The following is a 15,349-nucleotide window of genomic DNA, read 5'->3' as shown; positions in this document are numbered from 1 at the left end:
CCCAGTCATGGAGTTACTAGATCATACAGTAATTCTCTATTTTTTGAGAAACCTCCATAACCATCTTCCAGAGTGGCTGCACTAGTTTGCATTTCCACCAACAGTGAAGGAGGATTCCTTTTTTCCACATCTTTACCAACACTTGCTGTTTCTGGCGTTTTTTATTTTAGTCATTCTGACAGCTGTGAGGTGTTATCTCATTGTGGTTTTGATTTGCATTTCCCTAATGGTAAGTGATGCTGAGCATCTTTTCATGTGTCTGTTGGCTATCTGGATGTCCTCTTTGCAGAAATGTCTGTTCACGGATGCCTAGGTGGCTCAGTAGGTTAAGCATGTGCCTTCGCCTCGGGTCATGATCTCAGATTCCTGGGACCAAGCCCACTTTGGGCTCTCTGCTCAGCAGGGAGTCTGCTTCTCCCTATACCCCTCCCTCCTGCTCATGATCTCTCTCTCTAATCAATAAATAAAGTCTTTACTTTTAACTAATTTTTTAAAGATTTTATTTTATTTATTTGTCAGAGAGAGAGAGTGAGCAAGCACACAAGCTGGGGGAGCAGCAGTCAGAGAGAGAAGCAGACTCCCCACTGAGCAAGAAGCCCCATGTAGAACTTGATCCCAGGACCCTGGGATCATGACCTGAGCCAAAGGCAGATGCTTAATAACCCAGCCGAGCCACTTAACCCAACTGAGCCACCCAGGCATCTGAGTAAAGAAAATCTTTAAAAAAAAAAAAAAAAAAAAAAAGGCTGGGGTGCCTGGGTGGCTCAATTGGTTAAGTGACTGCCTTTGGCTCAGGTCATGATTCTGGGCTCCTGGATCCAGTCCCACATTGGGCTCCTTACTCAGCAGGAAGCCTGCTTCTCCCTCTGCCTGCTGCTCCCTCTGCTTGTTTGCACTCTCGCTCTCTCGCTCTCCCTGACAAATAAATAAAATCTTTAAAAAAGAACCTTTAAAAAAAATTGCATTCAAAGCAAGTCATAGTGTTATAGTTTGTTCTAAGGAAAGACTATAAATACAAGTTTAAAAGCAAGTAGAGAATGTGTTTCTGAAGATTTCCTTCCCCACTGTATCTACTTCAGCCATCAACAACTAAATCACTACACATTAGGAAAAGCTTAATTTAAAATAATAATTCAGGGGTACCTGGCTGGCTCAGTAATTTAAGTGTCTCCCTTCAGCTCAGATCCTGATCACAGAGTTCTGGGATGAAGAGCCCTTCATCTGGCTCCCTGCTCAACAGGGAACCTGATTCTCCCCCTCAGCCTGCCCCTCCCCCACAACTAGTGCTCCCTCTGGTTTGCTCTGCGTTTTCTCTCTCTCAAATAAAAATCTTTAAAATAATAAAATAATAATTCAGTTTAATGTCCCTCTGTATCCAGCCTGAAAAACAGAATAATACCAAATCAATATGACAATTAAAAAAAATAAGCTGCCTTCTAACAATCCCACCACAAATTACACTAATACAGCTGATGACTTCTATGGGAATACACAGTCTGAGTGTGCTGGGGAATGAAGACTTGTACATCTGCAGCTCAGGTGGGGAGCCAGAAACACAACTGGGGCCAAAGAGAAGGCTACTGCTGAGGATGTACAGATTCCAAGAAAGAAGCCTGAGAGATCACAGGGAATGCGGAAGGACGAGGGGAAAGAATGAAGGGTAAGAAAAGTGAGGCAGAGGTGGTTCCCCCTTTTTTGGAGGGTACAGAAAACAGGGGCTGGGGGGGAGGAGAAGGGTTCATTAATGAAGATCATGAAGATATTGACCTACATTGACCTCATGCCTAATTGTCTTAACAAAGAAGCATCACAGTGACTAAACAACCTCAACAACTTGCCTCTATAGTAGCTTATGCAAGTCCCAAGTGGTGTTCCAATTTTGTGTTCCATATTTTTATCTTACTGATAAATTTAATGAAAGTCTATGGCTGCAAAACAAAATAATATGTTGTTTATTCTTTGGATTTCAAGTTTCAAGTTTTTGAGGTAGTAATTTTTGTTTTCTCAAAAAGAGACAATTAATTAATAAAAATTATGTATAAAACAAGTTTTTGTACTAAACTGGAGACCCTGAAGGAAAATATTCATTAATTTTTTTAAAAAGATTTTATTTCTTTTAGAGAGAGTGTTCCTGCATGCAGGATGAAGCGGGGGCAGGGAGGGGGTTGGAGCACAGAGGGCGAGGGAGAAGTAGTCTCTCCACTGAGCAGGGAATCCAATGTAGGGCTGGATCCCAGGAGACCCCGAGATGATGACTTGAACTGAAGGCAGTCACTTAACCGACTAAGCCAGGTGGGTGCCCCAATATTTACTAATTATAGCAATGACTCAAACACATCTACCTAAATGAGTACTATACTACAAAGTAATCTCCTAAAAATAAAAAAATGAATTTACGCCCAAAACGATGCCAAAACTTCAAACTTTTCACAACTTCACTTTAGAGAAGAAATATGTAGTTTATAAGCTATAGCAGGGAAGAGACACTTTCATTACTTTACAATCTCCAAAATACATATATAGAGAGAACAATAATAATAATAACTCAACTCTCAAAGATAAGAGACCATGTCGTCCTTGAAGTCTCTTCTCCCTCAGTTCCAGTGTTGCTCCAAAGTGGTTCTTGCTCTCCTTTCTGGACCCTTCGCTTCTATTCTTCCTTTCATCACATACTCTAGCCATTCCCCAAGGCCATTAATTAATCTCGCCTCTCTTTTTTCCAAGTTTCAACTAATCAGATCCTGTACTGACAGCCCCACCCTTGCCAAGGATATCATCTCCAACAAGGACTTCAAAAACAAAACAAAGTAAACAAAACCCTATACATGTTAAAAGCTAACTTTCCTTTCTTTTCTAAACAGTTCCTTTTCATAGCTTTCCTGTTTCTGTTAAAAACCACTACAATCCATTGGTCATCCACAGTTGAAATTTGAAACTTTTCTGACTGTCCCTTTCATTTCTCACACCCAATCATGAGCCGGCTACAAGAGAGCAAAATTCCTTCACCCACCATCCCCCACTTGTCCATCCTCACCACCTCCGGCCCTATAACCTCTCATTAAGGCTACTACAATAGTTTATTAATTCCATATATGCCCAATCCACTCTAACCCAGGTCCATGGCCCATCACCTCTCAGAAACCTTGGAGGCTCTATGGCACCTACCCCACTAACCCAGTACTCAAAGTCTTCCATGCATTAACCACAATCTATTTCTATTGTTTTATCACCAGCAATAACTCTCTCTTAAATATTCTATATTTAAGAGAATATTCTATACTGCAATCAAAAAAAAATTAAAAGGAAGTCCCCATAAATGACTGATTAATTCCTGACTGCTGCAATAGTTCACAGGGATGCCCTGGAGCTAACAGCAGTCAACAAATATCCAATGAATATCCAATGAATGAATGAATGAAAGAATGAATGACTAGAATGGGCCTACCCCTCCCTCCTGCCGTTTGTTTGTTTCTATATAATCACATCCCCCTCTTTCGGAGTTTATTTCAAAGAAGCTTTTTTCATGAAATAATCTCACCAGTAAAAAGTAATCACCTCTTCCTTTAAAGTCTAATGGTGCCTTCTTCTAACCCACTCAACATCCTCTATCCAATAATACTTATTTCTTATCTCAACCACCAGACTTTACATTTCTTTTTTTTTTTTTAAGAATTTAATTATTGGGGTACCTCGGTGGCTCAGTGGGTTAAGCCTCTGCCTTTGGCCAAGGTCATGATCTCAGGGTCCTGGGATCGAGCCCCACATGAGCCCCACATCGGGCTCTCTGCTCAGCAGGGAACCTGCTTACCCCTCTCTCTCTGCCTGCCTCTCTGCCTACTTATGATCTGTGTGTGTGTGTGTGTGTGTGTGTGAAATAAATAAATAAAACTTAAAAAAAAAGATTTTATTTATTTGAGATAAGGAGCAGAGAGAGAGCACACAAGTGGTGGGGGAGGGCAGAGGAAGAGGGAGAAGAAGACTTTACATTTCTTAAGGATAAGGTACCTGAGTAATGTAATTGAGAGAGAGAACCAACCATCTCTAATGGTTGATTAATTTCTTAATTTGCCTACCAAAATTTAATCTCTTTGAAGGCAAAAATTTGTATTTGTTTCTCCCCTCTCCCCCAACTCTACTACCATCCCTAGCATTGAGCACAGTATCTAACACATGAAGTATCTATTAAATAGTTAGTGAATATCCATTTCAAAAATATTTTAGAATGTCCAAACAATTTTACAAAGTGATAAATTATAACACTTGTTTTGGATATTTAGTCTGGTACTTAATAAAGCAATTATGATATTAACTCTTAAGAACCTAAAAATAGCAAAAATGAGCTACTGGGACTTCATCAAGATAAAAAGCTTTTGCACAGCAAAAAAAGGTGGACAAAACCAAAGACAACCAGCAGAATGGGAGAAGATATTTACAAATGACATATCAGATAAAGGGCTAGTATCCAAAATCTATAAAGAACTTACAAACTCAACACCCAAGGAACAAATAATCCAATCAAGAAATGGGTGGAAGACATCCAAATGGCCAACAGATACATGAAAGTGAAGAAAAAGTGTTTAACAGCACTCAGCATCAGGGAAATATAAATTAAAACCACAATGAGATATCACCTCACATGAGTCAGAATGGCTAAAATCAAGTCAGGAAATGAAAGGTGTTGGCGAGGATGCAGAGAAAGGGGAACTCTCCTATACTGTTGGTAGGAATGCAAGCTGGTGCAGGTACTCTGGAAAACAGTATGGAGGTTCCTCAAAAAGTTGAAAAGAGAACTACCCTACAACCCAGCAAATTGCACTACTGGGTTATTTACCCCAAGGATACAAATGTAGTAGGGCGCCTGGGTGGCTCAGTTGTTAAGTATCTGCCTTTGGCTCAAGTCATAATCCCAGGGTCCTGGGATAGAGCTCCATATTGGCTCTCTACTTGGCAGGAAGCCTGCTTCCCCTCTCCTGCTCCCCCTGCTTGTGTTCCCTCTCTCTGACAAATGAATAAATAAACTTAAAAAAAAAAAAACTTTAAAAAAAAGATACAAATGTAATAATCCAAAGGGGCACGTACATCCCAATGTTATAGCAGCAATGTCCACAATAGCCGAACTAAGGAAAATGCTTAGATGTCATGTCCATTGACAGATGAATGGACAGAGAAGACATGGGGTATATATATACAATGGAATATAATGCAGCCATCAAAAAAAATGAAATCTTGCTATTTGCAACAACATGGATGGAACTAGAGGGTATTATGCTAAGCGAAATAAATCAGAGAAAAACAATTATCATATGATCTCACTGATATGTGGAATCTGAGAAACAAATTCCAAAGGATCAGAGGGGAAGAGAGGAAAAAAATAAACAAGATGAAACCAGAGAGGGAGATAAACCATAAGAGACTCTTAATCTCAATAAACAAACTGAGGGTTGCTGGAGTAGAGAGGGGTAGGAAGGATAGGGTGGCTGGGTGATGGACACTGGGGAGAGTATGTGTTATGGTGAACACTGTGAATTGTGTAAGACTGATGAATCAGACCCGAACCCCTGAAACAAATAATACATTATACATAATAAAAAGTAAAGAAAGAAAATAAAGAAAAAAGAGCTTAAAAATACTAATCTTGATATGAAATTAACATGGTATCTTACACAGAATAGACACACAAAAGGTTATTGTATGAACAAATGAATGAACATATTAAGGCAAAACTCTACTCCTAGACAATAAAATCAGTGGACTTCAAATTTCAGAGTCAAAACAAAAAGGAAAGATCTAAACAGAAATTTTTTCTTAATATTTTCCATTCCAGGAAGACTGGCAAGATAAACAGAACTAAATCAATCCCAAAGTCTCTCAGTGAAGCAGACAAGGGACAGACAAAATACAATTGCATAGCAGCATTATCAACATCTTGTGGATGAACACTTGTACTGGGATTTACTATTTCTTGCCAAGCCTTTCAGTCAAGAATCCCCTTTCTCTATAAGCAGTTGCAAGGACAATTTTGAAGGGAGTGCAACAAAAGTAATAGAAACATCTCATTTATGTCATCAACCAAATGAGAAAAAAATGAAAAAAAATTGGCTCAAAGGTTTAAAAATCTTGGTACTAGATTCAGCTGCTACTTACAACTGGGAGTCTGGGCAAGCCATCAAATATCTCATAAGCTTAATCCACCTCACCTATAAAATTAAAGAGTTATCAGGGTACCTGGGTGGTTCAGTCAGTGAAGCGTCTGCCTTCAGTTCAGGCTCAGGTCATGATCCCAGGGTCCTGGAATTGAGCCCCAATTTGGGCTTCCTGTTCAGTGGGGAGTCTACTTCTCCCCTTCCCTCTGCCTGCCACTCCTCCTGTTTGTACGCACTCTCTCTCTCAAATAAATAAATAAAATCTTTTTTTAAAAAAGTTAAAGAGTGGGGCGCCTGGGTGACTCAGTCATTGGGCATCTGCCTTTGGCTCGGGTCATGGTCCCAGAGTCCTGGGATCAAGCCCCGCATCAGGCTCCCTGCTCCATGGGAAGCCTGCTTCTCCTTCTCCCACTCCCCAGCTTGTATTCTTGTGTTCCCTCTCTCACTGTGTCTCTTTTTGTCAAATAAATCTTTAAAAATCTTTTTTTAAATAATAATAATAATAAATAAAATACATAAATTAAAAAGTTAAAAGAGTTATCTGAGGAGAAAAAATTATTCTTAAGAGATCTTTAAAATAAAAATGGTGTTTGAAAAAAATTTTAACATTGTCTGGTAAAGTTTTCAATGTGTGTAAATTAATAAATATGACAATTATAAAGCGGGGAGGTTAAAAGGACTAAATGGTCATAAGTTTTCCACATTTCTCCTAAAGTGGTAAAATATTAATTCTAAGTAGACTGAACAGTTAAGTATATATTATAAACTCTAGAGCAGACATTAAGGAAACTATACAAAAAAATACAGTCAAAAAACTCAGTATCAAGACACCTGGGTGGCTCAGTCGGTTAAGCATCTGCCTTCAGCTCAGGTCATGGTCCCAGGGTCCTGGGGTCAAGCTCCATTTTGGGCTCCCTGCTTAGCAGGGAGCCTGCTTCTCCCTCTCCCTCTGCCTGCAGCATCCCCTGCTAGTGCTCACTCTCTCTTTGTCAAATAAACAAATAAAATCTTTAAAAACAGGGTGCCTGGGTGGCTCAGTGGGTTGGGCCACTGCCTTCGGCTCAGGTCATGATCTCAGGGTCCTGGGATCGAGTCCCGCATCGGGCTCTCTGCTCAGCAGGGAGCCTGCTTCCTCCTCTCTCTCTCTCTGCCTGCCTCTGCCTACTTGTAATCTCTCTCTGTCAAATAAATAAATAAAATCTTTAAAAACAAAAACAAAAACTCAGTATTAATCTAAAAGAAGGAAGGAAAGGAGAAACAGTGGAACAAAAAAATTGGAAAACAGAAACCAAATAGTAAAATTAGTGGCCTTAAATCTAACCATATCAATAATTACATTAAATGTAAATGGCCTAAATACAACAATTAAAAGACAGAGATTGTCAGAATGGATTAAAGAACAAGACCCAACTACATGCTCTCTAGAAGAAATCCACTTTAAATATAGTGGTATAATTAAATTAAAAGTAAAAACAGTAAGGGTGCCTGGGTGGTTCAGTCACTTAAGTGTCTGCCTTTGGCTCAGGTCACGCATGATTCCAGGGTCCTAGGACTGAGTCCAGCATGGGGCTCCCTGCTCAATGGGAAGCCTGCTTCTCCCTCAGCCTGCTATTCCCCCCACTTGTGTGCACTCTCTCACTCTTAAGTAAATAAATAAAATCTTTTAAAAAAGGTAAAAAGTAGGGGCGCCTGGGTGGCTGGAGGATTAAGTCTCTGCCTTCAGCTCAGGTCATGATCTCAGGGTCCTGGAATCGAGCCCCGCATTGGGCTCTCTGTTCGGCAGGGAGCCTGTTTCTCCCTCTCTCTGCCTGCTTCTCTGCCTACTTGTGATCTCCCGTCTGTTGAATAAATAAATAAAATCTTTAAAAAAAAAAAAAGGTAAAAAGTAAAACACAGCTCTATTCGTAATCATCAAAAAGGGGAAATAACACAAATATTCAAGGATTAATGGATTAACTTGGGTATATCCAGACAATGGATTAGTTAATAAAAATAAGTATGCATACTGGGGCATCTGCCTTTGGCTCAGGTCATGATCCCAGGATCCTGGGATAGAGATCTTCATCAGGTTCCTTGCTCAGCAGGGAACCTGCTTCTGCCCCTGCCTGCTGCTCTCCCTGCTTGTACTTGCTCTCTCTCTCTCTCTGATAAATAAATAAATAAAATCTTTTTTTTAAAAATAAGTATTAATACATACACACAATAACATGGATGAATGTCTAAGGCATTACCCTGAATAAAAGAAGCCAGTGTCAAAAGGCTACATACCAAATGGTTTCATTTGCATGACACCGTGGAAAACACAAAACTATAGCAATTAAGAATAGAACACACCATTGGCTGACCACAGCTGGAGGTGCAATGGCAATATGAAACTTTCTGGCATGACAGAACTGATGGAAACCTGATTTAAATTCCATAGAGATTTGTACATGTGTTTAAACTCATAGAACTGTACATCAAAAAGTCAATTTTACTGGAGTTTAAAAGTAAAATAAAGATTAAGAGAATGATCTCTGTGAACCCTTCCAGACTATGATTTTATGAATGAGAAGAAGAAAGGAGTGTGAAAGGAAGATCAAGGGAGGAGGGTGAATGCTAAATCCTACTGACATAAAAAAGCCACCACTCATAAAACCCTTCTGATTACTGCACAAAATAAACAAAGCAAATCCAATCTTCAGAAACTCATTCCCAGAAGAGGCTAAGAAAACCAGACATTCAGATCCAAAATGTGGATATTAGAAAATGCCTGTGAATGGCTCTTCTTGTCTGTTTCTATATTTTATACTTTCAAGAAGCTGCCAGTTTCTCCTGGCTAAGTGCCACTTTCCCTGCTTGGGGTTACTCAGTTTACAAGCATTCCTTTATTTATATCCTATACTCTCAATGATGGGGTCTTTGGCAGTCACAATAAAGACTCTGCCAGAAAGATCAGGGCTCCTCACCGGAACTAAAGTCCCTGAGGGACGCAGCACACGAGTGACCGACCTAAAGCCCGCTAGGCGGTGAGGTGTTTCTAACAAGTGCCCCATCACCAAAGCCCCCAAAGGAGGAAGCCGCTGGAGACCAGGCGCCGGGCACTTCTCCCTCCTCTGAACAGCCAGACTGCCTCCGGTGCAGCTGGGTTTTGAGGGCTGCCCGGGTGTGGAGCGTGCGCTCTGCAGAAGGTTCTGCCTAGCGACCTTGGGTAAGTCCCTTCCTCTTCCAGAGTACAGCGGTAACCTGGGTATTCTGTCTAATGAGGAGCTCCCCATCGCCCTCTTCGAGTCTGAGACTTTCTGGGCGTCCCCCCAACCGCCCCCCACCGTACCTTGCCGAAAGGAGCCCGCCAGGACCCTCAGACCCCATCCCCGCCTAACCCTCCCACCACCGCTCACGGGAAGCCCTGAGGGGACTAACTACCCGCCCCAGCGCACCGCCCGAAGGCAGGAACCAGGCAGAACGCCAAACCCCTGTCTCTGGCCCCTGTGCGCGGAACAGGCCGCCCGGCCGCATTCCTGCTCACCCCCCCACCCTGGGCTCACCGCCCTCCCGGGCCGGTTTCCACCACCGGGGGGTGGTGGAGCGCGCGCCGGGGAGAGTCGGGCTTGGGGACTCGGACGTCGGAGGTTGGGGGGGGGGGGGGGCGCCCACCTTAAGCTGGGATTTAGAGACCTTGCCGCTGTGGTCCAGGTCGAGCGCGGTGAAGGCGTGCCAGATGGCCTTGAGCAGCTCGTCCTTCAAGCCCCCCATGGCCGCGGCGTGGCTATCCTGACTGCCAGCCCTGCCTCGCGGACCCCAGGGCGAGTCTGACACCCCTCCGTCACCGCCGCCACAGCCGCGGGCCTTTCAGTCACCTGACCGTGGCAGGCCCCGCCTCTTCTAAGCCCCGCCCCCTCGGCTCCTGCTGCGAGCCTGGCGCGCTGGGGTGGGAGTGCAGGGTGGACTCGGCAGTGCACCGGGCTTCCCATCCGTGCTGGCCTTCCCTCCCGACTTGGACGCTGAGCACAACCCCGCAGGTGCTCGTGTACCCCATACCTACTCGGGCTACCTTTGGGGCTTGCGACCCCCATTCCTAGGAAAAATGAGAATCGGGGTGAGGCAGCTTCCAGCCCGCGCACCGCAGTGGGAAAAAAAGAGCCCCGCAACTGTCCCGCGGACGCGCCACTGTCTTCGGGAGAACTAAGAAGAGCCGGAAAAGCCCCTGAGCAGGGGGTCCATTGCTAGCGCAGCTCCTAGCCAGAGAGGATGTTGGGGGGAGGGGGGAGGCAGGGAAGGGCTTCTGAGAGAAGGTTTATATTAACTTATCAAACGTTCCTTGATGCCCACTATGTCGTGGGCCGTGGGGGCACAGAGACGAGGTTTAAGGTTAGTTGAGAAGCCACAGAGTCAGGCAACCCTTTCTTCCTAAACCTCAGCTGTTGAGGGTCAGTTCGCAATTTAGGAAGGGTTTGATCCCGGTTATTGTGCCGTTCTTGGTATTTCTGTGCTTGCACAATAGGAGTTATGAGAGAATCACAGCAAATCACTCCACCTATTTTACTAGTTAGAATGGGCGGACCATTTAAACGAACACAGCCAAGCCTATAACAGCAACCTCTTCATCATAGATGTTTAATTAGTATCTGTTAACGACGGTCACCTCAGCTCTCTAGGCTTCAGATCCTCCACATACAAATGAGCATGTTGCACCAGCTGTTCTGGAGGGGTTCCTCTCATGTTCACATCCTGGGATAATAAGGATTGCTGGCTGACTCCAATCTGATGATGTCACCAGGCACAGTTAGTGCCTTGCCTCTCCAATCCAAAACTAAATCTGGGCAATATGGACAGAAGAACAAATACCAAGAGTTTTCAAAAGAAGGTCATTCTCAGATCAAGTTTGGTTTTTGTTTTCCTCTTTTATGTTCCTAAATACACACATATGTACCTTATAAAAAAGGGGAAAAGCATCATAAGGAAGGGGATTGGGAAAAGGCAGAAAAGGAAGGAACTGCTCAATGAGTTAGAGACCAAAGGGAACTTGGTAGGCCAGAGGAAAGGATCACCTAGGTGAAGGGAGGGGGCATAAGCAGAGGGACTGCTGGTCCCTCACTCTGACCTTGAGGCCCTACCTCACTCTATCACCATTTGCCAGGACTTATGTTGACATGCCAGTATCATTTCTATCATTTATCTTCCCAGCTCCAGGCTAAATCTGCCAGTCAGGAAAAACACATGATTCAACCTTTAATTTCTGAAGGCCAACTCAGCTTTCCCTAGGCAGTGACAAAAAAGAAACTCTTCTTATTCTCAGGGTTCAGTTTAACCAGTAGGTGGTTCTCTCAGTATCTGTTAGCACCAAACAGGTATTTCAAAGCTTTTTACATATATATAATCACATGACTAGGATATTCTGAACTTCCAAATTCCCATTTCTCCCACAATCCCAATTCTCATAATCCAAACAAGTTTTAAAGCAGATAGATGTCATGAAAAGAGCTGTGCTTTGGAACCTAACAAATTGTATTAGTTCTCTAGTACTGTGTAACCAATTAAACCAAATTTAGCTTAAAACAATAATAAACATTATCTCAAAAAAGAAAAAAAATCTCATATTTTCCAGTGGGAGGAATGGGACACATAACCTGTCTCTTTAATTCACAGGTCTTCAGATGAAATAGAGCTCCAGTCAAGGAGCCTCATACACCTGGTCGTGACTTGGGCAATCCTGGACTTTCAAGGCAATTCCATGAAAGGTACATGAATTGTTGTGGCTGGGATGAGGGAAGGACTATGGTGGATGGTCTCCAAGATGGTAGCAATTAACTCTGTTCCTCTCTATGGATCCATACTGATCTAAAGATCAAGAAGTAAGGGCACCTGGGTGGCTCAGCCTGTTAAGACGCTGCCTTCAGCTTAGATCATGATCCCAGGGTCCTGGGATCGAGCCCCACATCAGGCTCCCTACTCAGCAGAGAGCCTGCTTCTCCCTCTCCTTCTGCCTGCTGCTCTGCCTACTTGTTCTGTGTGTGTGTGTGTGTGTGTGTGTGTGTGTGTGTGAAATGAATAAATAAAATCTTAAATAAATAAATATCAAGAGATAAATCTAATTCTCCTCCCCTTGGATATGAACTGGATTGAGCGGCTTATTTGACCAACAGAATGTGGCGAAGTAACAGCTTCGGACTTTTTTTTTTTTTTTTTTTTTAATTTCTTTCCAGCATAACAGTATTCACTGTTTTTGCACCACACCCAGTGCTCCATGCAATCCGTGCCCTCTATAATACCCACCACCTGGTTCCCCAACCTCCCACCCCCCCCTTCAAAACCCTCAGATTGTTTTTCAGAGTCCATAGTCTCTCATGGTTCACCTCCCCTTCCAATTTCCCTCAACTCCCTTCTCCTCTCCATCTCCCCTTGTCCTCCATGTTATTTGTTATGCTCCACAAATAAGTGAAACCATATGATAATTGACTCTCTCTGCTTGACTTAGTTCACTCAGCATAATCAAAAATACTGAACACTTCATGAATTTGCGTGTCATCCTTGTGCAGGGGCCATGCTAATCTTCTCTGTATCATTCCAATTTTAGTATATGTGCTGCCGAAGCGAGCACCAGCTTGGGACTTCAGCTTGGGAATCAGATGACAAAACGCCTTTCAGCTTTCACCTGGATTTCTTGGAATTCTTTCTTTGGAATGTTCCTTCTTGGAACCTCACCACCCTGCTGTGAGAAGCTAAGGTCACATGGAAAAGCCACATGAAGAGAGAAAACAATGCTGGCCATATCCTAGCTGTTTCAAACATACAGCCCGGACATAAATGAAGGAACCATCTTGGATGGTCTAGCCCCAGCAGACACTGTATAGAAAAGAACCCAAATCTCAGACATATGACCCCAGTCAAGCTGTCCCTACCATCTCCAGCCATTTTTGTGCCATCACCACTGAGGCCCCCAGACGCTGGGAAGCAAAGACAAACCATCCTTTCTGTGCCCCGCCCAAACTTCTGACCCCCTGAATGAAATGGTAGTTGTCTCATGCCACTAAGTTTTGAGTGGTTTGTTATGTAGGATTAGATAACTGAACAACAGTGAAAAGATAATGTTCCCAAGATAATGTTTCCTTCCCCAAAGAAGATTCTGGTCTGGCCTACTCATTCTTCCCTTCCCCTGATTTCCAGGGGAGTTCTACCTTCCCAGACCAGTTCTTAAGCTGTTCTTTGTCATGGAGAACTAAGAAGAAAAGAAGAAGGAAAGAAGACCACAATGCAGAAATTTGGGATGTGGGGGGAAGAGGTGAAGGGACAGTTGTTGAGAAGAAAAGAAAAGCAGCTCTAGCATGTGAAGGCAATGGGTAGGAAAGGGGGGATTCTCACAAGTCTCATGGAAGACTCCATGAGCTTCATAGCCTTTGCAAGGTATAGATAAAGGATTTGAAATCTTTTCAAATAGTTTTGGCTAGATAGACTTTGTTCTTTCATTCAGGACCAGATTAATTATGGCTAATACTTATGGCTTTTAAGTGTTATAAAGGGCACTCCCTCCCCTTGGACCCCATTCCAGACCACGCTGTGTTTTTCTGCTAAGTGCTACAGAGGAAAAGTATGGGTTGATATGAGTGTGTACAGGTGAACATGTTACGCTCTCCGGAACAGGGAAAGCTGCAAATGAGGAGGGACAGTGAGGCTGAGTCCTGAAGGATGAGTTGTAGCTAACTGGGCCAACGTGAGAGAAGAAACTTCCAGACAAATAAGAGCCTACATAGAGGATGGTTTAATCAAGAAACCCAAGTGAAGGCCAGTGTAGAGTGTGGAGAACAACAGAGAGAGCAGAGAAGTGAGAAGAAATTGGAGAGGTTGGCATCTGAGGCCAAATAAACAAGGAGCGCCAGGCCTGTCAGTTAGGTCTGTAGAGCTCTTATCTTCCCCAGGGGTCTGAAATACCACGTAATCAGTGGCACGATCTGGCAGCAAGGAGCAGAAATGCCGAACAGCTCAACAGCTCGGCCTGAAGTTGCAGATGTGGGAGTGGTGTCCAGCCCCTGGCCACTCGGCTGCTGATAGCATCTCTATTACGGCCATACCACAGCTTTCCTAAGGACAAGTGGAAGCTTCTGGTTCCATGGGAAATTTCACAAATCAGGTTATGGGAGTCAGGCCAGCTCCACATCCTCAAAGCCAGGTGAAATCGCAATCCCCTCCACTGGGAAAAACAATAGCCCTCTCTGCCTCACAGGGGTGGGTTATTATGAGGAACAAATAAGATACTATCTGTGAAAGCACCCATATTCACTAAAGCCTATCTAAATGGGAGGGGCAATAGTGACGAACAAGAAGAAGGAGAATAATAATAGAGTTCTGATGCCAACAAGGACAAAAACCTCTGAGGCTTTAGGGTTGGGTGGTTTGCTCAAGGTGCAAAAGGAGCAAAATTTGAGCTTTTAATGATGAGAACCGTGTGACAGGGCTAATTCTTAAAGCCTTCTCAGACAACAGTAGCTGGAGTTTAGGCTGAGCCCAGTGTTCTATGGAATATCTTGACTTAATGATCTTCTGTTGAGACCAAAGTCAGATCTACTGACCCACTGAATGCATGAAAGTCAATGTCAACATTACCCACTGAGGATAGGGATAAGGGTAGGCTTCACAAAGGTGGAGATTGAGTCTTGAAAATTAATTAAAGGTTACAGACAGCTGGAGAGTAGAAGGAAGGACAGTTCAGAAAGAGGTAGGTGAATGTGCAGAAGTATGAAAGCCAAAAAATAAAATAAAAAATAACTTCAGGGAGATAAAAAAAGAAGGAAGAATGTAGAATGGTATTTTGGCTAAGGGCTCCTGGGTGGCTTAGCTGGTTAAGCATCTGCCTTGGGCTCAGGTCATGATCCCAGAGTCCCTGGATCAAGCCAAGTAAGGGTCCCCGCTCAGCAGGGAGTCTGCTTCCCTCTCTCCCTCTACTCCTCTTCCTCCTCCCCGTTTGTTCTCTCTCTTTCTCTCTCTCAAATAAATAATCTTTTAAAAAATAGCATTTGGGCTACATGATATTGTGATTTATAATAAGAAACATATATAGTTGACCCTTGAACAGTGTGGAGATTAGGGGCACTAACCACCTCACAGCTGAAAATCCGTGTATAATTTTTGACTTCTTCAAAACTTAACTGCTAATAGCCCACTGTTGTCTGGAAGCCTTACTGATAACATAAACAGTCAATATATATTTTGTATATGTATTATGTACTGAA

The 15,349-nt window shown here is 43.2% G+C and overlaps 1 protein-coding gene, 1 long non-coding RNA gene and 1 other non-coding gene across 4 annotated transcripts in view; 1 reads left to right on the top strand and 2 right to left on the bottom strand.

Annotated features, from left to right (window-relative positions):
* Window positions 1-9,989, bottom strand: part of SWAP70 (switching B cell complex subunit SWAP70) — a 68,414-nt gene extending 58,425 nt beyond the window's left edge. Inside the window, exon 1 of one of the 2 annotated variants that reach the window (XM_059135834.1) lies at window positions 9,780-9,989. In XM_059135834.1, the coding sequence (XP_058991817.1) occupies window positions 9,780-9,878 (99 nt within the window). In that variant the 5' untranslated portion in view covers window positions 9,879-9,989. The remainder of the gene's footprint in view (window positions 1-9,779) is intronic. The other variant, XM_059135845.1, reaches the window with a different exon arrangement.
* On the top strand, window positions 9,139-15,095 carry LOC131809153 (uncharacterized). The gene is made up of 3 exons (XR_009345073.1): window positions 9,139-9,333; window positions 11,772-11,863; window positions 12,700-15,095. It is a non-coding gene; the product is annotated as an uncharacterized LOC131809153 (long non-coding RNA).
* Window positions 12,617-12,723, bottom strand: LOC131822849 (U6 spliceosomal RNA). Its single transcript, XR_009350336.1, has one exon. It is a non-coding gene; the product is annotated as a U6 spliceosomal RNA (small nuclear RNA).
* Window positions 15,096-15,349: the final 254 nt, after the last annotated feature.

The sequence above is a fragment of the Mustela lutreola genome, chromosome 1 (genome assembly GCF_030435805.1).
Source record: "Mustela lutreola isolate mMusLut2 chromosome 1, mMusLut2.pri, whole genome shotgun sequence".
NCBI lineage: Eukaryota > Metazoa > Chordata > Mammalia > Carnivora > Mustelidae > Mustela > Mustela lutreola.
This window is presented reverse-complemented; position numbering and strand designations above follow the sequence as displayed.